We start from the raw sequence: 27340 nt of genomic DNA on the forward strand, positions 1-27340 counted from the left end.
TGCACCGCCGCTGTCCTTCCTACAGCTGTATATTAAATGCGTCCACGGCACACAGCTCACACCTCGCGCTCGAACAATGTCACACGCCGATCAAGTAAACCACGCGTGAATCGACGCTAATTTTGACTAACTAATCTCCCATATTACGGAAATCCGACCGATCACTCCTTACACAGTGAGACACCTAAAACTTGTGACAGAATAAAGCCAGACGTCGACGTATGTACCCTTTATACACTGTAATGTAACGTAATAAAAACCTGAATTTATACCTCGTTTCTCGTGTTGTTCACGCAGACCTGCGCTACGCGACCCTGGGGGCCCTCATTCTGCGCGCCATCTTCGACTCCGATGCCACAAAGTACTTCCCGTCTTGGGCGCGCGAATACATCGTAGAGTGCTTCGCGCGTTCGGCGTCCTCCGTGCTCGGCCAACACGTCACCGCACGTCTCGCCAGAACGATCGTTCGATTCCGCTGGTCGGCGCAACTGGCCTGGTTTCTCAAGGCCCGACATCTGGGCGAGAACACCACCGGCCGTGGTGACGACCGCAACAAAGCGCAGTCCGCAACGAAGGCGCCGAGTAAAAGCTCCAGTCTCAAGAAGCTCTTCTATCAGCTGGTCTGCTTCGCAGAGTGCGGGGATTCAGATGCGAAGGAGCTGTGCAACGACCTGGCTGGATTCGATCGGCACTTTGCTCCGACGTTCCGTTGTCCTAAGAAAGCGGCCGAGCACTTGGGAGAGTGCGACTGCCCCGGCCTCAATCACTGCAACACGTACTTACCACTTCGAAATGAAACTAACACGGTCACCTAAAGCGCGCTAATCACCGTGTGTTAGTCCTACGGTGACTAACAAACATTGGACGAATTGTTCTACGGAGCACATTGAGGACATTCTAGCCTATCATGCTTATGTTAATTGTGATAGTCCATTGTCATGCTGCTTAGTGCCCTGGCTGCCGAGGGCCTCTAGCCCCACCTCGGCTGCACTTTTGCGCCCTTGCGATGTTTATTTAGATTGTGTTTGAACCACGGAACTAAACAACCAACGCCCAATTTTTTTCTCCTAATGCAATTTTGCGGTTTATTACATTGTGCGGCTACTCTACAACAACAAAAGCTTAGTTGCACCCGTAATGAAAACGGTAATTCAAACATTTTATCGCCTGACCTCCGCACACCGTAGCATAGGCCACAGAGTCATTCCTCCTTTAATAAAGCTTTCGCATTTAGCACTTTCTTTGCTGCAATTCAATGAAATTGTCAATGAGCACTGGTGATGAGAACATAGGTAGTGCAACGACGCTTAGTTGTCGTTTGGAAATCCGAAAGAGCTCGCACTGTTGCAGTCAATCGCTCGTTTTCCACGAAAAGTGCAGCTAGAATGAGTTATAAGCTGCCATGTATATTGATATTGTACCACGATAATGCAAACACTGCAGCTTTTCACGGCGTCTACGCAAAACTAGATCCATGACGAAAATGGTAGGCATGGAGCACTCCATTGTTGCCACATTGGGTGAGGCGAATATAGCGCGTTAAAAAGACTTTGCGAGTTGGTAGCCTTTCGTGTTGAAGTCAAAGTTGAGGGGTCCCGTCGGGTCGCCCGGCGGGTTGGAACAAATCATCAGAGGTCGCCGGCTGACGACGACTATTTAACGAAGCGTCCTTTTTTATAAATAAATCCTCGACTATTCTTAAGCTCATGCTAGTATAATATAGCAAATACCTGGGTTTGTTTTTTGCGGAACGAATAGTGGCACTAGCTCACGACACTTTCTGGATTTGTGATTCTTGAATACGCAACATTTTTTTTAACGTGCTCATATTTGATACTCTGTGCCTACTTGCCTGTACATTCCAGCTTGTTGCGATTTACAGCAGAGATAGGCCTATAGGTGGATAACGAGCCTGTTCAGCTTTATTCCTCTACAGTTTTTTAAGTAATATTTTTACTCAGAAGATCAGGATTAAAAGAATGGTCGGTTAATGAAAAATGTCGGTAAAAACATCGCTTTCAATCTCTTTCAAGGTCACCCAACTTTATTTCTGAGGACTGCGAAATAATAGTAGGAAAAAACACTTTGTATCACTCAAATTGGAACAAAGTTATAATTGTTGAAGTATTCTGTTTCGACAGAGGAGTCCACAATAAAAAAATGAGCATTCCTTCTGAGAAGGTGATACAATAATAAGATTATTTCTCTTCTTAATCTTGCTCAATGGAAATAAATTATTTGTTGTCGATGAAAAAGGTTTTCTTTAAGAAAAGGAACTGTTCGATCAAAACTCACTTGCGTAGTTCATGACTCCGGTACAGCGGCCGATATTCTTCGTCAACGGGCAGCACACCCAGTGGCGCTTTTCCTTTGTGTCAACTGATTGCATGCAACGGAATTGCAGTTTTGGATAATAACGAACGATTCATACAATGCGTGTGTTAGGGTGTTGTCATGGCCGACATGAAATGCATGGACGATTTGTGCTTCTGGATAGAAGTCGCCAAGCCTTGGTTTAGATAATACATGAGTGTTCATTTTTGCACCAGATGTGATCAACCGAAGTTTAAGAACCTTTGATTATTTAAGATTAGGTGGTTGCCGTTCTGGAAGGGGACAAAACATCTTTAGAGCAAGACGCGCCTGGTCTTCCCAGCCAAACATACCGCGCTCGAATGCCTTGCGCACAGGTCTCGAGTTCCCACTCCATTCTTTTTTTCATCACGGCAGCACTCAATATCACTCGCAGCTGGGCGAATCAGCTAGATGTTCTTCAGCTTGCCTTGCAGTTTTGTGACCACTTCAGATGCCGATGTGTTTGGTCCAACTCCATCACTGGAATTCTTCCCGTGTTCGGTCGCAGGGAACAGCCATATTACCGATTCATAACTTTTGCGTGAAGGCTCATAAAATTTAAATCTGTTTATAGGTGTCTTGTGGCAATGGTCGCTTACGCAGGTGATGCGACCTTGAGGGGGTTACTTCAAGGCACTCGCGGGTATCGGTTAATGCGAAGCACGCATGGGCTGCGTCATGCGACGTAACAGCGTAGCTGCGTGTTATTTTAGGGCATAAGCCTTTAGTGGCTCATGAGTGTCCGGGCGCAGTCCGTAATGGACGAAGGAAAGCGGTGATCACCTGCCAGAGACGCAAGGAGAGGAGGCGACCTGCCAGTAGCGCTGTGCGAGTGGGCGCGTGGGAGATGGGCGTGGGGGTGCGCGCACATCGGCGACTAACCTTGCAGCCATATGGTTGTGATTGCATCCCATGCTCGAGACCACGGCGGCGTCCGTTCTCAGAACAGTTCAGACAACAGCAACTCAGGCAGTCATAGATAAGCTTTGTTTTATCGCAGTTTAGATCAGCAAAGTACCCATTGATTTATTTTTCTCGTGCTTACAACATAGGGGAAGACTGACACTTGTTTTTGTGCCAGTGGTAGGATTGAATTTCATTCGAAACAACTTCAGTCAAGTTCTCTGTGAAATAAAATGCATAACGAAGCATGCTTGCTGTTCGACTTGTTTGATTCATGAATGATGGCAGCTTGCGTCCGCCGTATATAGTCGTACGGAGCCCACAAGAGAGAAGGGGGGGGGGAGTATTCGGTAAGAGTCAGCCTAATGGGCTGTCCATTTCGGCTGCTGCTGATTGGATGCAGCAGCACGAGCGAGGAGGAGACGAGCGGCCCAAGCCAATCAGTAGCGGCCGAAATGGACAGTCCACTGGGTGAGCTCCTACACAATAGCTCCCCTGGAGATCTACTTAGCTAGTTAACTCACACATAAATTCAACTGCGATGTTTCTCTACGAAGTGTTCCTTTTCTCACGCCGCATAAGTAACCTCGACTCATTTGAGGACCCAAAGCATCGCATAGTTGTCCAGTCAATCATAGTGCAAAGTTAACGGTCGCCTAGGTCGCCTTTCACAGCTGGTGAGAAGCAGACGCACAGTTCTTTCAAGTCATACATGGTATAGGCATAACCAATGAAACTTTTTTAATGCACAAACACAGAGCTAGTCGTAGGCACAATGCACACAAAGGCACACTTTTTGTTGGTGAGCAAGCAGAACCTACTTCGGAAGAAGCGCTTCAAACTTCGAAAACGCATTTTAATTGTATGGAGTAGTCGCATTCAACAAACGATATAACCCTTGTATTAAGGGAGTGAAAAATCTCAGCATGTACTACTTTTCACCTCAATAATGTCACCGTCAACGCACACGTCGTCGTTCTTGATTGGGCGCCATCGTGAGCGTCCAAACTCCCGTTCCGTGTAGTAGTCAATAGCGTTCTGGAGATATTGAGTCCTTAAAACGGACCTTTCTAGTGAATCTGGGGCTATCCCCACAGCGTGCTTTTCAGACCAACTTCGGGCCTCGTGAATTATGTATATACATGCATGGGCACGGCGACCTAGATTTTTCGTGGATGAAGTTCACTGGCAGCAGTATCAACAATTATTAGCGCTCTTGATAAGATGTAGATGCATTGTGGGCTTTCATCAAGTTTTCCGACCCTTCAAGGCAGTCATCGCAAAGGTTCAAGGGGTCACGGCTATCGCTCCTCCCAGAAGAGTGCATTTCGATTGCCACAACGCTTTCGATTTCGCTCTGCTTCCTCCTTGCATAGGCTTTCCTTTGTCTTTGAGGAACACGACTGGGGGACCGCAAGGGTGAATCTTCAGGGAACATTATGTACTTGTTCCCCTCACCGACGGCCTGTTCCGCAAGGAAGAAGACGTCACCGGTCCAGAGTCTGAAAAGGCTTGAAGCGGTGTTGACACATCTAAACTCCATCTCCGTTTTGACGCGCACCTTGTCACAAGGCCTTGCGCAGCATAGACGCCATCATCTTCGACACCACGGAAATTTCACTCGAAGAAGAAGAAACTTTAATAAAGAATAGTCCGGCAGTTCTTGCTGTGGTGGCCTCAGGTGACGGCTCGAAGTCCTTGGACTCGAGTGGCATCTTCGGCTTGCCGGACGGAACTGAATTTTAATTTTGTGCGCCAAGAGGCAGTCAGCACAAAACTCGGTAGCAACTGTAAGGCCTAGCCATAGCTGACCAGACGCTGCGCACCATCAGGCCGATGTAACTCAAGTGGTCTTATTCGATAACTTAAACCATGCATGGAACCAAGCAGAGTCGGAGACGGCAGATGGCCACTCGGATCTCACGCCATACATACCATAAAGCTCATACCTTTCTCACTTCATTTGCTTGCTGGTAGGGCAACGCCCTGCACTGTCCTCTGCACATACGCATTTCACTGTCATCTGCACTTCGATGCTGCCTGAACGGGCCCGCTGACACTCTGCACAAGGCAAATATCGCGAGCCCACTGTATATTCCCACAGCTTTCATTTTGTCACGGCGATCAAAAAAAGAGTGCAGGGCTATACAGTTGCTGTACCGAACGCAAATCTCTAGTTCTTGGCGTTGAGAAAGGCTCAGAAGAGGAGGAAGCGTACAATATTATCTTTTAGCAAGAAATGTTTTTCCGCCCTATATACCGCTCTCTCAAAAGACAATATTCCAACATTGTAACTTCGTTCTAATACAAGTGACACCATATTTTTTATAATGCTATTCTGCACGCTTCATAGAACAAATTGAGCGACCGTGAACGAGATCGAAAGAAGGGGGGGGGGGTGTATCGACATTCTTCAAGAAATTATTACTTAAATTTTCATGTCTTCAGTAAAACTTTATTATTTTAAATGTTATTACACAAATAAAATTGCACAGGCTCGTCATCAACCTAAAAGCCCACATCTGCTGCAAACTTAAACTAGGTGGGATGTGCATAAAAGTAGAAACACAGTCCTAAAAATGACCACGTTTGAAAAATTTTGCATTCTCGATTTTTCTAAAATATTAATTTTTTTATAAATACACAAAACGTCGTGATCTAGTTCCTCGTTACTTCTACTTGCGCTGGAAATATACATTTGCTATATCATATTTGAATACCCTTAAGCATTTTCACGAATTTAAGAAAAAGCACATCTCGTAAAATTTCATCGCCCAACAATCTCCGACGGTTCTTTCCAGTTTACTAATAGCTTTCTTTTAAAAAATGTTTCAGTTCCGCATTATTCCGTCTCGTGTGCGGAAGGAGTTTTCAGACAAAATAAAAAATGTCAAATATACACCATGTTTCGATATCTCGAGGAATTGACCATGTATAATGCCATTCTTATGTCTCTCATTAGTTACTTTCCTTAAACAGATGCTCCGCTATCTGTTTATGCATTTCGACAGTTGAACCTGCACTCTACGTAAATACTTCAAACCACTGTACAAATACTAGACGTATGTAGATACCGATAGTTATTTCATCCATTTCAGGCTACCGGTGTAGCATTGATCAACAGTTTATCATGTTACTACATTAGTGTACTTGAGGTACTATGCACTGCCTGAATGACTTTACCCTCTTTGCACTTCCATAATGCCTCACAACGTTTATTCTCTTTAGAACAGCAGCACTGAAAAACAGAGGTGAAAATGTTTGGCATACTGCATACTTATACTAATAACCAATATAAAATATATTGCTCATTTATTTCTGATTTTGCGCCAAATATAAAACTGCATAATGTTTCACCGTGTTGTTCCATAGAGTTGGAGTAAACAATTTGACGCGTGTTCTACATAACTCTATGTCGTAATTGCGGAAATACCGTATCACTTTGTTAGGTGTGCAAGCGGCAATTTCAAGCATTGAGTTCATTGCTGATGTAAACAACGACAAGGTACATTCTTTATATTCCATTTAGGGCTTTTGTTCTGACTGCGTTATTTCACGGAATTTTTTATAGAATTTCAAATGCAATGGCATTTCACACATTTTATTCAAAATTCAACTGTAAAGTCCGTAGTAGCCTAATCAAGGTGTTCACTCCCTAGAGCACTCCCTGACACTGGCAACGCACCAGACTTTCTCCACGAGTATTTCCTTGCAATTTTACGCAAAGGAATACATTAAACCACTGTCCAATACTATTTCAACATGTGACGTTTGCAGCAATGAAGTCTTTAGGGCTATAATATCTCAATGCACAAAATGACACCCGATTTCAAGTCACGTCCACGTTTCATGAAACGCGTCAATTCGAGCAAAAATATTTGTCTCATATTGAAGAAGCTGCGCGTATCGTAGCAGTTTCAGTGAGCCACAACACAGAGCTAAGAAATAAAGTAACTTGGTGCCATGTTCGACATAATACAGTCGTGTTCACCAACATCGTCTTTGATATGAATTAGTCACACATATCAGCTTCTGATAATTACACAATGTATCGGGAAGACGTCACATTAGCAAGAACGCGCTCTTGCACTTTAGCGCGTAGAGGGTAACTTTCTTGCAAAGCACCAAAAGGGAATACTAAAAACAAAACAAGGTTTAGCTTAGTAGATAATCCCAACGCTTATAATGCAAAGGAAATCAACCGTACACTAATTAGTAACGACGATTAAGATGGCAAAATATGACCATGCATAAGTTAACGAAGATCCTCTTCTTTTTCTGTGTATCGGTCAAAGCACTGCATTATGGTCCACATTCGATCCTTGTCGTTGCATCCAAATGCACTGTGGAATTCTCGCATCCTGCCGACGCCGTAGTTGCATGCCGCGGAGGCTTTGGAGAAGCTGTGCTCTGTGACATGCAAATCTACCTTGTCGGACGCACAAAGTGACAAGCAAGCGCGCTTAAAGAATAGCGAATCGGTGGCAGTTAAGTGCCTCTCGTTCGTTTCTGCGTCTTCCTCATCAAACTCGTCCTTCGTAATTTTTGCGACCCTTATGCCATCTATGATCGCAAAAACCTCGTCCAACTTGGTCTCGTTGCGTGACCTGTCACCAGGTAGTTTATACTTTGCTGCGAGGCAACGTGAGATGTCGTCGTATTTTCCGGACGTCGCATCGCTCCACTGCCCCTCGGTGGACTCGCTCACACCACCGACGTCCGAGGTTTCAATCGGACGCTTGGCTATGGTCGCTCCCAGGCTGGCCACCAGCGTGGTCACAGTGGCGATGTTGATGAATCTATCCACATCTCCCACGTAAAACAGTGGCTCTGCGCCCAGAAATTGCGGGACGATGACCGTGTTCTTTGCCAAGTCGAGCGTGATGTCGGTGCCAAGGAAAGCATCTAGAGTTCTACGTGGCATCGAGGTGTACGGACTGAGAAGACAGGATGGGCTCAACTCGACCTTCAAGACGTGCACAAAGTTCTTGATGAACGTGCTGCTCAGGATGAAGCGGCTGATGCTCCTGTCGCCCTGCCCGAAGCGACTGCACTCCAACTGCTGGATGCTCATCACGCTGTCCGGAAAGACGGTCACGTGGATCCCCTTCACTCGCTCTAAGCACGCCTCGCGGTCTTCGGCGCTCATCCAGTCACGCTCGGAGATGACCCGCCGCAGTCGCGTGCCGAAGTCGGTGTAGTTCCTGATGTCTCGCACGTAGGGCCTCTTCAGGGAGAGCATCCGGGAGAGCGCGTGCACCCACATCTCTTTGAAGATATGCCCCGCTACGAGTTGGCAAACGCTCAGCAGCGACTTCGTAGACCTCGATATCGAGAGCTGGAAGTCGTAGGTCAACACGTGAGCCGCCAGAAGCGTCAGCAAGTACAGGGGTCTGGCCTGCGAGCTCGAGTTCAAGAGCACGTGCTCCATGAACGCGCAAGTGAGGCTGAATTTCACTGTGCGTACGGCAGTGTCGTTGGAGGCGCCGTGCTCGGCGAACTTCGCTCCCCACACGTCGGCCGTGAATGGTCCGCACGAGATGTCGGCCACGCGCGCAGGTGACGTCGGCGTGCCTTTCATGGAGGCCCGCGTTTGCCAAGCGCTGTCCAGTGCGATAACCTCTTGAATCACTTTGTGGGAGGGCGCCGTCTCTCCGATTTTTTCCAGCACTCGTCGCATGTACTCTTTCGTCCGGATGACAGGTTCATTGTGCTTCATCTGCTGGTAGAAGCTGCGCCCGAGGAGCACAGAGAAGTAAGGACCCTCGGCCGCAGAGTAGCGATTGACTTTGAAGAGGTTGTGGAAGTGATTCTTGAGTGACAGGTCGAAGCAGTCGGCGAAGAACCTCTGCCACCGGGTTTCGGCCAGCCATTTCTTTACGGACACATTTAACGCCTGCGAATGAGTTAAAACACGGCAGTGACCAAACCACGGCAAAATTATCTCGCTCCATGCTAATGGACGGGGCGTGGTAATGGAGTAGAGAATAGAAACTGCCTGTTTTTTTCTCTTTTTGGGACAACGCATTTCTAGTGGTGACGACAATCAGTAAAAACGTGATGATTGCTCATAATTGCATATGTGTCACGTCATAGAAGTTACATTAACTGGGATAAACTAACCTTCCGAGGATTACAAAGACGCCTTTGACAAATACAGGTCAATTTGCCGAAACATTGGATAGCCTTTCTGAGACATTTTATCCCTGTCTATGTAACTTCTATACCCACAGTGCATTAATTCAAGTGTCGGCCCCCTTCTAGATTATGTGTAGCGTCAGGAAATTTGTGCTATAAATATGCAGTTTCTATTGAATTGTATACGCTGTAGTCTTGCACGGAATTGTATTTCTTGTAGTTAGAGTCCGTAGTGCAATTTTGGTGGCATTAAATATCATTTTGCACTGAGTGCACTAGTCCCTGCTTCTTCTACTGAAAGTTAAGAGGTTGTATTATGTAAAATATTTTTTCCCCTTGAATTCAGTTTTTACGGGTCCCGTTGATTGTTAGAGTTCTGGAGGGGTCTGCTCCGTGCCAGGGAATGCAAAAGATCGAATTTAGAAGTAATCAATAAATTCACGGGACAAGTTGGGGATTGGGAGATGAGGCATAGGAATAAGCTTAGTAGAATAAAGAGATTATAAAATTAGAATAAGGAAATTGGGTGTCCGAGAGTGATTCATAACTGTCGTATACAATATTGATTTCAATAGACAACTTGTCACTTTAGGTTAGAAGGAGACTATTGGTTAGAACACTACCAACCGTTATGACAGCGAAGCCGCATGCCATATCACACTTGCGGAGCCGCAAGTATAAAAAGACAATCAGGACCTACAAATCGATATGGTGGGATATTTGCATAGAAATTGAACCATGTGGTTGTGACTCAGGATATTGCAGGTTTTGTCAAGTGAAGTGCGAAGGAAGAAAGAAAGGACGCATAGAAACACGCAGTTTCGCTTGAAATCGAAGCATCGATTGTGATAGCAAATGAGCAGACAGCCATACGAAGTAAGGATAGTCGTTTTAGCAGCCGTATCAAGTTGTTAACGTTCGATTGGTAACTAAACTAATCAGCAAGGCGTCAGCGAGATCAGAAAACACTAACGCATTATACTTATTGACTGCGGGCACTCACTGTTGAAACGCTGAAGAACGCGGCGGCAGCAGCAGAGACCGAAGTGACATCCGTGCTGTCTATCGATTCAACGCAAAGTGAGCTACAAGTAACGTAGCGCAGCGAAGACGACGGACAAGTCGAGACAAGCAAGGTCGATCCAAAAATGTCGCCAAGCCTCGGATGAAAAGTGGTTCAGAACAAATTCTCACCGACATCAGCAAGGGTGGTTATGGGAGCAGCAATTGAATCGCCACTATGTGAGGAGGAAGAAACATTGTGGGAAAAAAGAGTTTTTCTTAATTAAAGCGAGACACAATTAGATAATTGCAATGAAAAAAATTGTCATTCAAATTTAAATACACGAGCTAACAAAAGAAGGAACAGCTCTATTTTTCTTTATCATTATCAATAACTGCCTTTTTTTAGCGCCAATCATAAAAGGGGGCGTTGACGCCGCTATCTACTGCAATACAATGCATCTCTTGAAGAGTGCTGAAAGGCGCGCTCGTAAGGTGCACCTGTTACAATACGCCCCCATCACACGGTGTGTCTTGCTTGTCGACGTTTGTCTGAATTTGATGGAGTAGGTAGCTCCATCGTTGCTTAGCCTGTTCAGTGAAATGTGGAGTTACGATGACCAGATGGCTGTTTATCTTAGGTGTTTTCGTGGGACTGGGCTGGCTGTCCATTGGAATGGGCTTGGCGCCCGACGATGGGACCAGCACTTTGCACCCAAAGCATTCGTCGGCCTCCATAGTAACTATGTACTGTGCAGGGGTACGATTTCGACAAAAGTACGGCTGACTTTTACTGCATTTCTGGGATTTCTGCATTTCGCTTTTCTGGCTGAAAGCTCAGGACGCCCATCTAGTCGACAGGCGAGGAATTTGAATATACAGCTGTAATGGCAGGCAACCGAAACAAATTTCGCACCATTGAGAACAAGATGACCTCACTTCAGGTTTTTAACAGATATGACGTGACATTATTTTTCTTCCGTCGGAAGTCTTCCCTCCTCAACAGATGGCGCTAAGCCCCATGAACCGCCGATGAACCGCCATGTTTGGAACGTATGGGTTTCTATGCAAGCTTCAGCTTCGCTACCAGGTATATTTACCTTGGGACAAGCACTAACATGCCAACATGCCAACCAACATGCCCGCACATGTACCCTTTTGCAAAGCGAGTGCCAAACGCACACAGTATGCACAAAGCTACGAGCCTCCATCATACCTGACCCTGCCACCAACGCAGACCGCTGTCAATCTTGGCGTCACGACTGCGCGCAGCCGCAACGTGCGCAGTCGCAGCCAGAGTTCCCTTCCCTCTTTTCCCCTCGGCGCCTCGCAAATTTGGGTGCCTCGCACGCGAGACAAGACGGCATGCTTCCCCTTGCCTTCGTCCCTTTCGCGCGGGCGAGATTGAGCCGCGATCATGGGCTTCCCTCGCACACTTTCACTCCCACATACAGCGTAGTGCGCGCGGCGACGGTGTTATCACCCTTGGACCTTATACGCAACCTCACGGCGATGCCGACGCCGGCGGAGGGAATGCGCTTGAACTGTCCATATCATTGTTATCACAATAATAAGTTGCCGCCTTCATTAAACGCATGGTTCCCTAACCCTTTATTGACGGGAGTTGACTGCAAAAGGCAAGACACGAGAACTATTTTGCCTTTCCGAGATTCGGTATTGGGTGGGAAATTTACGGCTACAACTATCGGGCAACAAGTGCCATTCCTTGGTATAGAGTAGGAACGCAGTACGAGGGAGAAGTTTCGCGCGTGATTCGCTTTGTTTCCAAAGCACGGTTATGCGGAACCCTCCATCCACATGCCCGTGGAACCCATCCAGTGCTGCTACGCAGGTGCTTTAAAGCATTTGAAATGTGCACCGCTGGCTCACATATGACAAAGGCTGCCTGTACAAATTCCAAACGAAGCCATAAGTGGCTTCTGGGGAAGCCCATTTTTAGTTTTCTCCTTGGTGATTCCCGTCAATTGCTGAAAATTTTTCCTTAAGGGATTTATTTTCCTTTTCGTTCACTAGGCTCGGTTTCGACACGTCTTGCACGTTTACATGGAAAATAAAAAAAGATTTCGGTTATTCATATGTGCCGCCATTAAACGTTTCAAGAACGCAGTCCTCCATTCTGACATTTCGCAGCCGATTTCCGCTCTTCAACATGCTTGCGGCTATGTCCTGGATTGAACACTGTTCACTCGGTTTTCTTGTTTTACGCTTACTAAGATGGGAGATTCAAATCCAGTCCTGCTTGGACGCTTGTTCCTGCTTAGTTTTAGAGATCGAGTTCGAATCACGAGAGTAAAACTGCCCGAGTTTTCCGGACTTCCTTGTCTAACCAGTCCGTATGTTTAAATAACGGGGTCACTAAGCGTCATGTGTTCGCCTTTGTCTACATCTGCCTGTCTTTAGCTCTAGGCACAATATCGTAATGGCGAAAAAATTATCACCTGGTTAAACTTTATACTCTGTCTTCGAGTGCAGTAAAGGAGACTGCCGAAATTTGTTCATTGAGCTATCGAGAGAAAGATAGCAGAGGTATGTCCGAAAACGTGGTAACCTTCACGGGTATTCTTCACGAAAGTGCAAACAGCAGCAAAGTTATGGAGTGTTAGCATGCGCATATACATCATTACCGTTCTAGGAAAGCTGGGTTACGGGGAACATAAACGTAAACACATCGGGTTGGTGGCGCCCTCTTGTTTTGCTTAGTTCAATTACACTGAGCGTAGCTATGTTACCTATCTGCAGGTGTAAAGCATCGACCGTGCCGCAATTGAGAACATGCAGTCCCTTTTTCATTATGTTGCTTCGACGTGAGCAGCCATGTAACACCAAAAACATTTCACGCGTTGCTGAGTGTCACAGGCAGCGTTGCTGCAGCCGTCCACGCTTGCCGTAGCGCGCCACTTCCCTTAAGAATGGACAAGCTAAAACTCTCTAGTGGTATCGGTGACTCGTCACATTATGTCAGGCCACAGCCCATATGACAAGCTTTTAGGTTACGTAGGGGCTCTAGCAGAAAAAAAAATACTTAAAAAAGTTTGCACGTGAATGAATACGTCGCAGCTGACGTTTTGCAACAGCAGCCAAGTAGAACACGGTCAGTTACCGAAGCAACAACGCCGACTCTTATATGGTCCCACTTTGCGCCAACAGGTAGCGCCACCAGTCAGATCTCTCACATTTGCGTTTCCGGGTTAACAAGGCATTCCGCAAAGGGCAACACCTTCACAGGGCGAGGTAAAACCTCCCTTATACGCACCGAGTAGAGCTCGTTGAGTGCCGTCTTGAGCTCCACCGCCTCGCCGAACATGGCCAGGCAAGATGTGTAGAATGCTTGCGCCGTCTCGATCACCTCGCTGTTGGGTTCGCTCGAGTTGAACGGCGAGGTGAGCAGCGCGTGGCGCGTGCGTGTGAACTGCTTCTTGGCGTCCCTCATGAACGTGCTTCCCTCGGCCATTCGCAACCAGTGGCCGCACACGTGGGAGTAAAAGTCGTCGCACGGTTTCACCGTGGAATTGGCGTACTCCGAAAGCTGTTTCATCACCTGGAGCCATGGTTAACGATTATTCTTGCGCGCCATGTAAGAAAGGAACTCTATAGCGCTTTTAAGTCTCAAAGTGTCTGGCGATAGACGGACACAAATAGAAGAGACGACCTTACTGACCTTTTATACATGCCAGAGAAAATCATGCTCTGGGGATGCGAAGACGCGATGTTGTGCGATGGTTAACAGAAAAAAAGAACCCACAGTGCGGCACTGAAATAGTACACCCCATTATTAACGACAATCGGCACTTCATTTAAAAGGTTTAGCATGAGGGAAACTTAGGAACTCCATTCTTGTTACTCATACGTAGAGAGAGATAACGAAGCCACGGAAAGCACACAACCTATTTGTTCTGTTTAATTGAAATGAGGAATTAAAAAATTATCGCACAAGCGCAGCGCATGCTAGGTTATTAGCATTGCATCCATTGAAAAGCAGAATGAAAAGGACGACTCACGCGCTAAATATTATAATCTAACATATCAACCAGGGGCAAGGCTTCCGTAAGGCCAACAAACTCTTCCTGAAAATTAAAAAAAACAGCATGAGATCTGATCTGGATACATGAAGCGTAAAAAATGTGTGTGCGCGCGTATGTATGTATGTATGTATGTATGTATGTATGTATGTATGTATGTATGTATGTATGTATGTATGTATGTATGTATGTATGTATGTATGTATGTATGTATGCGTGTGTGTGTGTCCGTGTGTGTGTGTGTGTGTGCGTGTGTGTGTGCGTGTGTGTGTGTGTGTGTGTGTCTATGTAGTTTTTTTCGAGCGCTTCGTTGTTAAATAAACGACCAAGCTTTACGCGAATTACATTACTACACTTCAATAATCTGCCCAGGAGGATATAATTTGCATGACAAAAAAATCCGTGGACATCTAAGAACTTCTTGCGAGCTAGTTGTGAAAGCGAAAGCATAAATGTCCAATTGATCCCCGCTGAGTGGTCTTTCAAGTTTTGCACTGCGAGTATATATGAGCAGGTGGTTTCGAGTTTCGGTGCGGGGTATGTCAGCTAGTTTGGTGGTCAAATTAGCGTGAGATACTTTTTTTTAAAAGTTTCTATGTCAGCTTCTTGGCTGACAAATCAAGGACGCACCTTGCCGCAGAAGTTCTATGCGACGAAGGACCGAGGAAGCAGCAGCGGCTGCCTACGGGGTATCGACGCGACAGTCCGCGGCGTTATCTACTCACCGCATCTGTCACCGTGTCTACTACGCCGAGGCGTGCTGGTGACGTGTCGTCGCGGTGATGCCCTCTCCCCTCAGGCAACACCTGGCGCGCTAGCGAAACGCGGTAGCGAACACGCTAGCAAAACACGAGCGCGCCTCGCGCGCTCATGACGTCAAAAGTTGAGGGGAGTCGTCATGAAAGTGTAGTTCTGAGTTTCTGCAACTCAAAGCGGTCACATAGGCCAACATATACCTGGCCTCTTCGTTCAATTTACCTGATTACGCACGCGGCTCCGCGAAGCGCTGCTCCCCGTTGAAACCCTCCATGACGTAGAAGGCCGACGTCAAATGAAGCTTCCGTGCTCCTCCATACTGATTCCGATTGGCGCTTTGCGCACTTCCCGATTGAATACGTATTCACTTTAGCACCAAGAACAATACGGACGCTTTATTGCGCGGTGTGGCCAACGGTGGTGACGCCTCAAGCCGAGCTTCACTGTTCCGTTCGCGTACTGAGGCGGATATAACAAATAGTTTTACAGCAGTTATCCTGATATTTCCTGCCATTTCAACGCGTAGAAACACAGAATAAGACTTGCGACGCCGCCCTACAACTTCGTAACATAAACATGACGTAGAATAATTGGTGGCTAACAAGTAATTATTGTACTAGTTCTTTTAGTGAAAGGGCACACGCCGATTTTTGTAGCGAATTATGTCCGCCTGGGCAAATAACATACATTTAGTGACCTAACCCGAGACTATTTTCTAGGCTATTGTTTAAAAAAGCGTTCCAATTAAAAAAAAGAACACTGCGTGTTTAATAGTTACACCGATAAGTAGCTAACATGTAATGAAGCAATAGAAATAGTAAGGGGAATTATTAGCTCTAACTGAAATACAGAAATGCCTAGGCATAGCGAAACGAAACTTGCAGACGTAATGAATAGGATGTAGTTTGATAACTTGAGCATGAACAGGTATATTTTACTGTCCGACTGCCTGGTCTTAAAGTTCACATATTACGGGACGCCAGTGGTGAAAAGGGTGTGCCATATCCACCGTCACGGATTTATAAGTGCCACTGGTTAACATTACCAGGACCAGATACCAAGAATGGGGACATGGTAACAGCCGTTGCCATAGCTACGTATATAAGAGCTTCGCACACGTAACGGGGAGGAATTGGCTTCATGTTTGTTGCTGTCAATTGTTGCTTCATGTTTCTTTTCTTTCGTGCATTTTCATTTCCCTTTACCTCGATTTCAACTCGAACAACAAATATTTTGCCCTACGATTTCTTTGTCTTCACTTTCTTTTGAGTGTGTGAGTGAGTGAAAAACTTTATCAGCTCTAGATTCACTGGTCTTCTGCGGTCTTCAGATGGAATCGTCCATCTTCTGGCACAACGGTCGGTTGCCCTTAGTCCAGGGCTCCGCTGGATGCTGCTGCCAGTTGTGCTCGCCGAATCAGACCTTCTTGGTCGACCTGGCGATCGCTGGAGAGCACTCCCTCCCATTGCTCCGCACTCGGGTTTGGTATAACGGGTACCACGTCTATCTTCTGGCATGCCCACGTTATGTGATACAGCGTGGGTGTTTCGTGGCACCAGGGGCATTTGTCATTGTATTGTGTGGGATAAATTTTGCTGAGTACGTTTAGGTTCGGGTACGAGCCCGTTTGCAGCTGCCTCCACGCGACAGAGTCCTCTCTGCTAAGGGAGTTGTGCGGTGGCGGATACCGCTTTCTGCAGCCCTTGTAGTAATTTAGTATCGCCGAATAGTCTTGGGGTACAGGTTCGGTCTCCTCGAGGTCGCCTATGTTGGATGCTCGGTAATAAGTGTACCCTCGAGCTATCCTGTCCGCCTCTTGGTTCCCTGCCACTCCCGTGTGTCCCGGCGTCCATACTATCGTATGCCTAATTGGTTCTTCTTTTGTTTGTCGTTCTGTTATGGGGTCTCCGGAGCGGAGTATGCGGAGCGCTCCGTGCCCTATTCTGCCGCGTAGGTAGTTGCGGCACGCTGTTTGCGAGTCTGTAAGGATTGTTAGAGACCGTTTAGACCGATATCCCTCCGCTGCCGCTAGAGCGACGGCCGCTTCTTCAGCCTCGACTATCGTACAGCCTTGTAGTGATGCGCTGGTGACCTCGCGTAGGGTCGAATCAATCACCGTTGCTACCGCGTTGCTGTTGCTCTGCCCCGCTGCTCTGGCGTACGTGGATGCGTCCACGTATACTGTCGTTTCTTGGGGTGCCAGTGTCTTTTGTAGGTATTCAGCCCTCGCTTCTCTGCGTGCTTTGTGTAGGTTGGGATCCATGTTCCGGGGTATGGGTGCTACTTTCAGTGTGTTGCGATACTCGTCCGGAATTGTTTCGGTCCTCTGTATCTCTTGAAGTTGATCGGCGCAGCCTAGTTTCTTCAGGAGCTCCCTGCCAGATGGGGTCTGCTGTAGTCTGCGTTGTTGGGAGACTAGTTGCGCCTCTTTCAATTCGTCGAAGGTGTTATGTAGTCCTAAGGCTAGGAGCTTTTCGGTTGAGGTGTTGTGGGGAAGGTGGAGTGCGGTTTTGTAGGCTTTGCGTAGAATCGCGTCCGCCTGTTGTACCTCACTCTTGATGGGATTGTAGTATGGAAGGGTGTATGCCACTCGGCTGACGACCAAGCTTCTGACCAGCTTGAGTGTGTCCTCCTCTCGCATGCCGTGGCGTCTGTGTGAGATGCGCGTGATCATGCGGGCCACTTGTAGGGTGGATGCCTTGAGTAGGGCGAGGGTGTGGGTGCAGCGTTGGTTTGACTGTATCCACATCCCCAGGATTCTGATGAGCGTCTTTTCCGGTATCGGCTTCCCCTCGAGGTAGACGTGGAGCTTTAACTCGTCGCTGGTGGGGACTGTGCGGTTTTGCTTTCCTCTCCAAACTCTCAGCAGCTCTTTTGACCTCTTACAGGGTTGTCACTAACAAAAATTGGGCGTCTGATCAGTGAAACGTCTGTGGCTTCTCACCACACTGAGCATTAAACATTTCATCCCACGTTAGAATGGGCATGCATTTTTTTTAGATTGTATATCTCAAGGACCTTATTGCGTTGAGCCAATGTATGTACACGTGCTGTCATCATATCTATAAAAGTGAATTCCGCTTTAGATATGCTTAGTTCCGAGTGACGCTCTTTCCGGTCCTGCTCTTACTGAACCTATTCTCGCGTCCTGTAGAATCGTAACGAGTTAGCCAATCTGCTAAAAAAGAATCATTCATTACGTAGTGACGGGACTAATGCTGTCCGGTGATGAGTGCTCTTCTGACATCATGACAACGTTTTTATAATTAATTATTGATAATATAAATAATTGCTTGGTGTGGAAATTGTGAACACACTTCTACTTCCATACCTAGAGGCGGGTATTCCATCAGAAGGCTGTTATTGCACGCTCAAATACCAAATTCGTCGTGCGTGAAATCGCTTGTGGGGTCACCGCTATCATGGAAAGCGTAGGCTTAATCACGTGCCACTTTTCGTATTTAGCACGCTTGCGAAAACAGGGTGCAAAAGCACACATACGGGGCACTGAAAACTAATGAATGATACGTGTTACGAAGCAACAACAGTTTTCCTATTGGAAAAGACGTCGTTACTTGAAAAAGAAATAATCTAACTTCGTTCGTGAATTTTTTTTAATAAACAGTTCATTATTACACAACATTACGCTGGTCGGGTAGGAGGACAGATGCCGTATAGTCAGGTATATCTCACATACTTGTATGTTGCACCAGTGTGTATTTAACAGCTTGGCTAAAGTTATCTGGGACACCCTGCTGAGCCACATGCTAAAGAAAAACACATTTGACCCGCTTAACGACACATGTGATCGGAATTGTCGTTTTTCGGTGTTAGTACAATGCTATTTTGAAAGAAAGTCAGTGTACGGTTAGCGCACGTCCTGCTTTCTTTCTTGTACGTGCAAATCCAGCGCTATGACCTCAATAATTGTCTAATTAGTCTGCTTTTATACTTCATTTCGCTTGATGATGTGTACATTGTTTAGGTATTTCCACTTACAGCTAGCATTGACAAGATGCAATATTTGACTCTTCCATTGCTTTTAGGTGCTGGTAGAAATTTGTCACTTGCATTTCCGTTATCATTATTACTATTTTCACTATAGCCCTTCATTGTTGTATCCCGCTTTGCACACAGCCCCGCGCTTTACCATGTGGCTTACTGTATTTATACATGTTTTACAAAATAAGTAATTATAGAACTGCTCTCATAGAAGAAGCGATTCAGCAACCTCTTCCTGGCCAACTTAAAGTTTATTAAGCGCTATAAAGGGATTGTTGAACAAAACAATACACTCAGCGTTATACGTGCAGATGACCTCAAACGTCACCTGCACGTACAAGCTACAGGCCTCACCTTTTGTATTATTTCCTTTTACCGTGAACAAATGCGTTATTCTCTATAAGCATCTTTGCGTAGAAATACATCCTTTTCTATTCCGATGCTCATTCTTACTATGTTTGGCTGTTATGTTTATATAGCATTTCGAAAATTACTTCGCGTGTATCGCAAGTCCTAATGCTATGATTGTATGCGTTTTATTCCTAAAGGATGGTTTTACCAACCATCCTTAATAAAATGTGATTAAAAGTCAACCCCGTTTTGCAATGCCTGTTTGGAATGTGTAATTGCAGTGCTTTTCAATATTTTTAGTGCATGTTCTCAGCTTACATTACATTTGACAGCGTGTCTTGTTTCTTCAGTAATATCTCAGCGCATCTAGAGTGTAGCTGCAGCGTTTCTTAATCTTCTTTTTGCACTTAGCATGTTATAGCTGCACTTGAACACTAGGTCTACATTCCTTGTCCACTTCCCCTTCTGACAGAGGGTCGTAAGGGCAACATGAAATAAATAAATATAGAAATACAGTAGGGTTCTCGAGAAGCTTTCTTTTGTGACACATGTTGCAGAGAATGTTGGCGTACAATCGCCATGCCACACAAGTACATGTTTGCCTGACATGTGCCGCGTTATTTAACGCAATTCATCTAATAAAGATATAAATTCCCTAGTTTTACGCGCCAGAACAACGATATCATCATTAGGCACGCCGTAATTGAAGACTGCGGGTTAAGTTCGAGCGCCCTAGTTCCTTTATCGCGCACATAAAGCATGGCACACGGGTATTTTGTGCAATTAGGCCGAATAGAAATGCAGCCTTCGTGTCCGCGGTTTGATCCCGCGGCTCCAAAACATCTGAGCAACCACGACGGGTGCAGTCGATGTATTCAAAGATGTAAGACTGCTCTAAACACGCGTTTTTCGGCGCGAGAAATTAGCAAAAGACGCGTTCACATAAGGGTATGATCACCTTTTCACATATAGGAGTCTTGCAAGCGTAGTTGACTTTGTGAGAAGGCACCATGGTGGTCCACACGGTGAGGGATACGATAGCGGCTGCAGCGATGACAAGCAGTACGAGTGCAGCGATGAACAGCTTCTGGCGATACGGCCGAGGTGCACCTGCAAAAGAGAGGTTCAGTTACTACAAACCAAAGTTATTGGGTTTTAAGCGTCAAAACCACAATCTGCTCACGAGATGTGATTTTACAGTCTTTCATTAGCCGCCGATTCACGTCCTAAAGAACTACGTGCGCAGTGTTGGAGTGCTCAAAAATGTTTTGATTCCCCTCGGGCAATTTACCACGGAAGCAAATTTTGCCCCTGCAGATTCCTGCTTTCACGGCCCGGATTTCGAACCCGCAGCCTTCTACAGAGTAGCAGAACACCACATACTCAGTCAGCGACTCTCCCCCCCCCCCCAGAATGAGTATTACGCCGACTTTTAAACTCTGAGTTTGATTTTCTAGAACTTCGATGCGTGCTTCATGTTCGGAACCATTCAGTTGTGAATGTGCTGTTTGTTGCCCTCTGTTTCTATGAGATCTACGAAATAGTTAAAAGGAAACTTCGTTAGTCACCAGGACTTGGCGCGGATACCCGTAACTTGATGCGGCTGGGCTCAGCGCGGATGCGTAATAGCAACCTCCGTGCGCCTCAACTGTATTTTGATGTGAAAAACACCGGCGAAAGGTATCATCCCTTTTTTGGCGACTTACGCACTGAAATCGGTGTTCCTTGTCTTCCCGGTGATATCTGCGGTGAGGCAACTGACATAGGTGAGGCCGGTGACATTGGTGAGTTCAGTGACATTGGTGACATTTGTCCTCGTGATGAAGGAGACGGGGCAGCAGGGAACGGTGCTATTTTATTAAGCACTGCAAACAACGCAATGAGCCAGGGCTCAATGAACGTGGCTGACCGCAATAGTGAGCTTGAAATACAACCGCGCGGCGCTGTTAGTTCTCGTTCTTGTTGAGCCAGGTTGCACTATTGGACGTTAATGTCGAATCGTTATAGTAAGCATCACGTGCGCCCACTAGCGTTATGTTTCTACATTGAAGAATATACTTTGCTTCCAGCTACCTAATTAGGGAGAATAGGTTGTCGCGCAGAGCACACCACCTTGAGCAATATTCGTAGCTATCGTTGGAGCGCGATTATGTCCTCTTAAAAGAAACGTATTCTACCAGGGAAGTCGTAGTAGTCAGAATGTCTTTAGTGAACGTGTTGCTCAAAGCCTGCGAGGATCTTCCTAATAACTTAGCATCCCGATTCCGAATATTCCCAGACGACTGCATTATTTATCGCCCTTGAACCGGCCCCGATGACCACCTCATTCTTCAAAACAACCTTCAGCTTATTTTGTATTGGTGTATTACTTGGTTAATGACTCTTAATCCATCTAAATGGAAAGTGATGTCCTTTACTCGTGAACAGTCAATCTCTAATTTCCGATGTAACGTAAATAATAGGCCAATTTCTACAGCTACCTTATACAAATATTAGGCATTAATCTCGCACCAAGCCTTTGCTGGACTCATCACGTTTCTACTATATGTGCTAATGCTTCAAGATCACTGGGGTATACCTATGCCGAAACCTATGTAATTTGCCCTCCAACAACCGCAAGCTACCTTATCAGACGTTTGTTCGCCCCCAGCTGGAATTTGCCTCTCTAATCTTGTCACCCCATAATGACAACCTAATCAGCTTATTAGAATCAGTTCAACTTACGGGCGCCAAGTGTATCGCACGTAACTAAACCTACAAATCAAGCATCTCACAAATAAACCTTGACCTTTCACTTCAGCCACAAAGAACTTGACGTGATTTTGCGCCCATATCATCATTTCACAAGTACGTTGATGCGGCTAGGAAATCTTTACGGCTTGAAGTCGCACCTTCCACATATCGCAGATTATGTATTCGTCTCAGCTTCACGCGCATCTACGGGAACACACGTGCCATCAATTGGTCGGCGCTTCCTCGTGCCATTCGATTGTGGAAGGCTCTTCCTGTTTTCATCGTCTCCGAATCTAATCGCGATAAATTCCGCCAGCTTATCAGTTCATATTCCACCGCCTAACTTCAATAAAATGCATGATATATTTTGTTCTGTTTTCCAGTTATGTGCTCTCTTGTTTACGAGCTCATTATTTCGCTTATTATTCTTGTATTTTTTAGTATTATTTAGTATTTGTACTGGAATTACTATATTTTTCTTACATTGTTTATCGAAAGAACTGTATCGTTTATCTTTTTTCTAATATGTACACTACCTACTCTTATTTTAGTACAATGCTTTAATACTTCTATAGGATGTGTATACATTCCTCGACTGTCTATTAATAATGTATGTCTATTATGTTTGTTATATGCCCACTATATATATTCTTTAAATTTTTGTGTACCGCCGCCCTTACCCAATGCCTCATAGGAGGCCTGTAAGGATATTTTAAATAAATAAATACATAAATAAATAGGTGAGGAAGGCGGAAACAAAAAACTGGAGTCAGCTGCTGAGAGGGAAGAAGCCGGCATCAAAAACTTCTGAGTGTGAAGAAGTAACTTTAGCGCAAAAAAAAAACGTAGGACTAGTGCCTGCGTTGAGCGAGGGGCTGCATAGAAATGATGTTGAATGAGGAGATCTCTCTAAACATCAAGAAATTTTCGCGTCTAACCAATTCTCACATACACGTGGGATCCACTGACATTTATTTTTTATTCGGTGCACGCGTATAACCCTTCGTTTTTGTTTCTTGGAGTATACTCACCCAGCAAATCTAGCCGTAGCACTTGATGGCAATGTTCAAAGGCGTGCGCCAACTTTTTTTTTCGTTTACACAAACCACAATATCGGAATGTTTGTTCCCTATTTTTACTTTGCTGAGAGAAATGACCTGCTTGCAAGTGAGCTGACAAAATAAGCAAAGAAACTCGTTTTCAGGCCCCTCTAAGAATCTGACAAGGCATTAAACGCTTGCTCTGAGTAGGTCCCTCAAGTGCACTTTTTATGCACTTTTTATTTTGCCACACAGGCTTGTTAGTTTCTACAAAGGCTTTCTTTCGCGCTTTGTTATGCACTGTTTCGATGTCCAGCTAATGCGAGGCCCAATACAACAATGCGCCTAAAATCTGTCCGTCTGTATAATGAGGGCCAATCCAACACGCTTGTCGGAATCAGTAAACTGATCTTTTCTCATGGCACGAAGTACTTGTTTCCCAGTGACCCTACGAAGCTTCAGTGTAACCCAGCTTTGTCCTAACCATAAGCACACTCCCATAGTGCCAACAAAGCCTGAATACTGTTACTAAATTCGTTGATATTAGCTGTAAAGAGGTGACTCTTTCTTGTTGTGTCTTGTTTTCTTTTCGTACGTTTTTTTTTCACTATCGTGAGAGCTGGTACACTTATGCTTTGCTGTCATTTGCAGTGTCTCTTGTCCCGGCTCAAACAGTTAAGCCACTTTTCCTGTATTCCTACGGCGAACAATAAACTTCCAACGCCCTACTAATGCTGCCCTGTGTGGAGCTATCTGCCGTAAAAGCGAGCTAATCACGCGAAAAGCTGGGCTTTGGGCCAAGAAACTTTCGCTGTAAGCAATTTTAATCAAAATACGCCCGATGTAGGTGCTCATTGCGCCGTTTCTGCAATGGTATTTATCCTTGACAATGTGATGGAGAAAGCACGTTACAATCGCACGTGTAAACATCAGTTTCATAGACTTTCTTTCCATGATCTCCCCATTTGCTTTAGCTTTTCGCTGCGAATTCGCTGTTTGAATCATGACTTCCATACGTCTTTAACCCTTTGATGCCGAAATGCAACTCCCCTATAAACAAAAGTAGAACTTGTTCATATATATTTGGACAATGAAGCGTACAGTTGTGTACGAAATGCTAATCAAACGTTACTAATGGTTTAATTGATTTAGAACAGTAATTATTTATTACGAGTTACATGCCTGAACTATCCACAAGCAAAAACTCACTCAGCGTATCAAAAACACTACTATAAGCTGTGCACGAAGTTTCCTGCTCAAACATGGGAATTTTCGGGTTAGTGCGGGGTTACGCTTAAAAATGGTGCCCGCTTTTAAGCAGAGTTTATTAAAATAAATTCTGCGTACATTTTACCGCGTGTTGCGGTTACCACGATGAACCTTAAGCCCCTTTTAAGTCATTCGTGCACTTTTACCAAGTTCTTCAACTCCCACAAAGAAATATGAGCTCTTTCCACTCGTAAGACTAATGTCCTGAACTGAGTAGTCTGAGCGACTTATTAGCGATTACAATCTGATTAGCGAGTTCTATTTCTAACTCCAAATTACTTGGAGCACCTTTGTGCTTCGTTCCGAGCTTGTCCATAGATTCAGTGCTGAAGTATACTGTAGCAGCAGTCTTCACCTCCGCCCTTTCCTCGATCATTTTTTCAATGTCTTCCAACTCTGCGAGAAAAACGAATGAAAAAAATATTTAATTTCAGCGATACTTGAAGACAAACAAGGAAAGAAAATGTGGTTCTGCATTTCACACGTTTGTAGAAAGCTATGGCACGTTAAAAAAAAAAAATGACGCAAGCAGCCATGAAACGCCCCTGTGAAAATGAAAATGAAATAGAAAATGAAATATATGAATGCATTCAACGAAAAATGCCAGACGCCGAAATTAGGCAGACATCGATATAGCTTGGCTGCCTCGTATCGAATGAAACATTAGAGGACGGCATATTGTAGGTCACAAGAAAGAAAACTGAAACGCACAACGCAAACACAACGTAGCGCACAGGGAAATGTCTAACAAATCTACAGCGCTGGACAGGGAGCTGAAAACGTCGAGGTTGCCCAATATATAAAGCACACAAAATTGAACACAGGAAATTGGAGAAAGGCAAGCGAAACAGTTACCTCCTGGCGCGTGGTAAATCAAACTGTGAAAGTTAAAAACTTACTGTAGGGTTCTGAAAAAGCGCGCCGCGTTGTAAAGAAAGAATTCAGTTCTCAGCCAGTTCAAGATCTCTAGTTCTAATTAGAAGCAAATAAAATTTATAATGGTCATGGAGTGGAGGCATCTATGACGCGTTGCTTAGATTTGACCATCGGGTATTGGAAAGCTTTATATGGAGAGACTGCAGCAATGAGTTCGCCTTCGACGCCAAACTTTGCTTGCACAGCGACTGGACGCACATAGCTAAGGCTATACCTGTGACTATCTAAACATGCAGTAATAATTACTTTTGCAAATACTTTTAAAGTTCACATATTACACATGTTTACAACAGCGCTTTCTCCTTAGCACCGCTGCAATAAATGGACGAAGGAGTTCTTATCAATGTTTGAGCACATTTGCAGCCACACATAAAAATGTCGCAAATGATGAAACCTTTTAAGTAACCGACGTCCACTTAACTTTACAATGCGTTTGCCTTTTCGTCATGCCAAAAATTGTTTTTCTGGGAATAGTAAAGTGTTTCACATATACTTTCATTGTAAGAGCTACATGAGAAGAAAAACCTATATTGGTGCTTTCAGAAGCGACTACATATGACTAATATTTGTCAGCGTGCCACCCGTTTTGCTACTATTCATATGCGCAGCTTTCAATTATGCACATTGGCAGTTTCTTCTGGAGAAAATGGCATCGCTCTCAATGCAGTAAAAGCATCATAGACAAGGTGTTTCGGATAGATTTTCCCAAGCCTCAAGAAAAGGGCTGTATGCTGCGCGGAGGGTACCAAATGAGTCTATTTCACTATCATATTTTGACGCAAACTATTTTTACTATGAGTTTAGGCTACACTTACAAAATTATTTAGCAATTTTCCAAGCATTATTTGAACACACAACATTCAATTAAGATGCTACAAAGCATACTGCAACGTTTTTCTTTTCATGGGGGCCGCTTTTGTAGTTTTATTGTTGCGGGCCACCAGAGAAGGGGTGTCATGTGCCATTATGTAGCATGTGACTAGGCACTCCGAAACGAGTTTAGTGTCCCCACTAAAAAAAACGCTTCGAGTGAATTATTAGTACTGGATGCGTACCGCACTCAGTAAATAGGCTGCAAGCGAAAACGGTGGTGGCGAGGCAACGGCGAAGACCGTCGTCACCGAAGTGTCGCCGCCCTCGCGTGACCTCGTCGTACGTTATATGCAGTCTACGAAAATCAAGAATGCTCGCAGGGCTTCAAGAATTTGTATGCTCTAGTTATCGCCACAACCCCACGATTCCATTTGTTCCGTCACTACAGTAAGAGAATTTTAATCGAAAACGTAGCAGCCAGAGCAGTTTTCTACGGTCCGTCTCCTACTTACGCCCTATTCAAATGTCCTGTCGGTATGCAGCATTGATAATTCATTCGAAGCATATCTGATGGTGCTGATCAAGCTGCGCGCAAGCACTAATTAACATTGCACTTTATCATATCATGGGCCCTTTCTTTAGTGTTTCGTACAATTGAAAACCACAACGGCAATGTTTATATAAAGATTCAACTAAGTACTTCTCAATATGCTACACAAGTTCTAAATTGAAAGTGTTGTTTTTGAATGAATACTTTAAAATTTGTTAGTTAGCATTTGTCAATTACTTAAACACGTAAAAATGCATTGTGTTCCTCAAGAGGACAGTAAATTTTGTAAAGGTTGCATTCGCGCAGCGCACATCAAGGTTTTTAGGGTTTGGCACAATCCGGCTGAGACAACGCGTGTGTTGAAAGCAATGTAGTTTGAGGAAAGTATCTATGTACTTACGTCGTTCTTTGTCTGCAACTGCAAAAAGGAGAGACCACCATTTCCTGGTCTT

The 27340-nt window shown here is 45.1% G+C and overlaps 1 protein-coding gene across 6 annotated transcripts in view; it reads right to left on the reverse strand.

Moving 5' to 3' along the window:
* Positions 1–6590: 6590 nt before the first annotated feature.
* Positions 6591–27340, reverse strand: part of LOC142563094 (uncharacterized) — a 33562-nt gene continuing 12812 nt past the window's right edge. For 3 of the 6 annotated variants that reach the window (XM_075673617.1, XM_075673616.1, XM_075673615.1), the window contains 5 exons: positions 24878–24985; positions 21254–21412; positions 20506–20657; positions 13673–13957; positions 6591–9154 (listed from right to left, as the gene is read on the reverse strand). In XM_075673617.1, coding sequence (XP_075529732.1) covers positions 7514–9154; positions 13673–13957; positions 20506–20657; positions 21254–21412; positions 24878–24985 — 2345 coding nt within the window. In that variant the 3' untranslated portion in view covers positions 6591–7513. Of the gene's footprint in view, positions 9155–13672; positions 13958–20505; positions 20658–21253; positions 21413–24877; positions 24986–27288; positions 27307–27340 lie in introns of all 6 variants that reach the window. The other 3 variants (XM_075673614.1, XM_075673613.1, XM_075673618.1) reach the window with 2 other exon arrangements.

This window comes from Dermacentor variabilis, chromosome 11 (assembly GCF_050947875.1).
Source record: "Dermacentor variabilis isolate Ectoservices chromosome 11, ASM5094787v1, whole genome shotgun sequence".
Classification (NCBI taxonomy): domain Eukaryota; kingdom Metazoa; phylum Arthropoda; class Arachnida; order Ixodida; family Ixodidae; genus Dermacentor; species Dermacentor variabilis.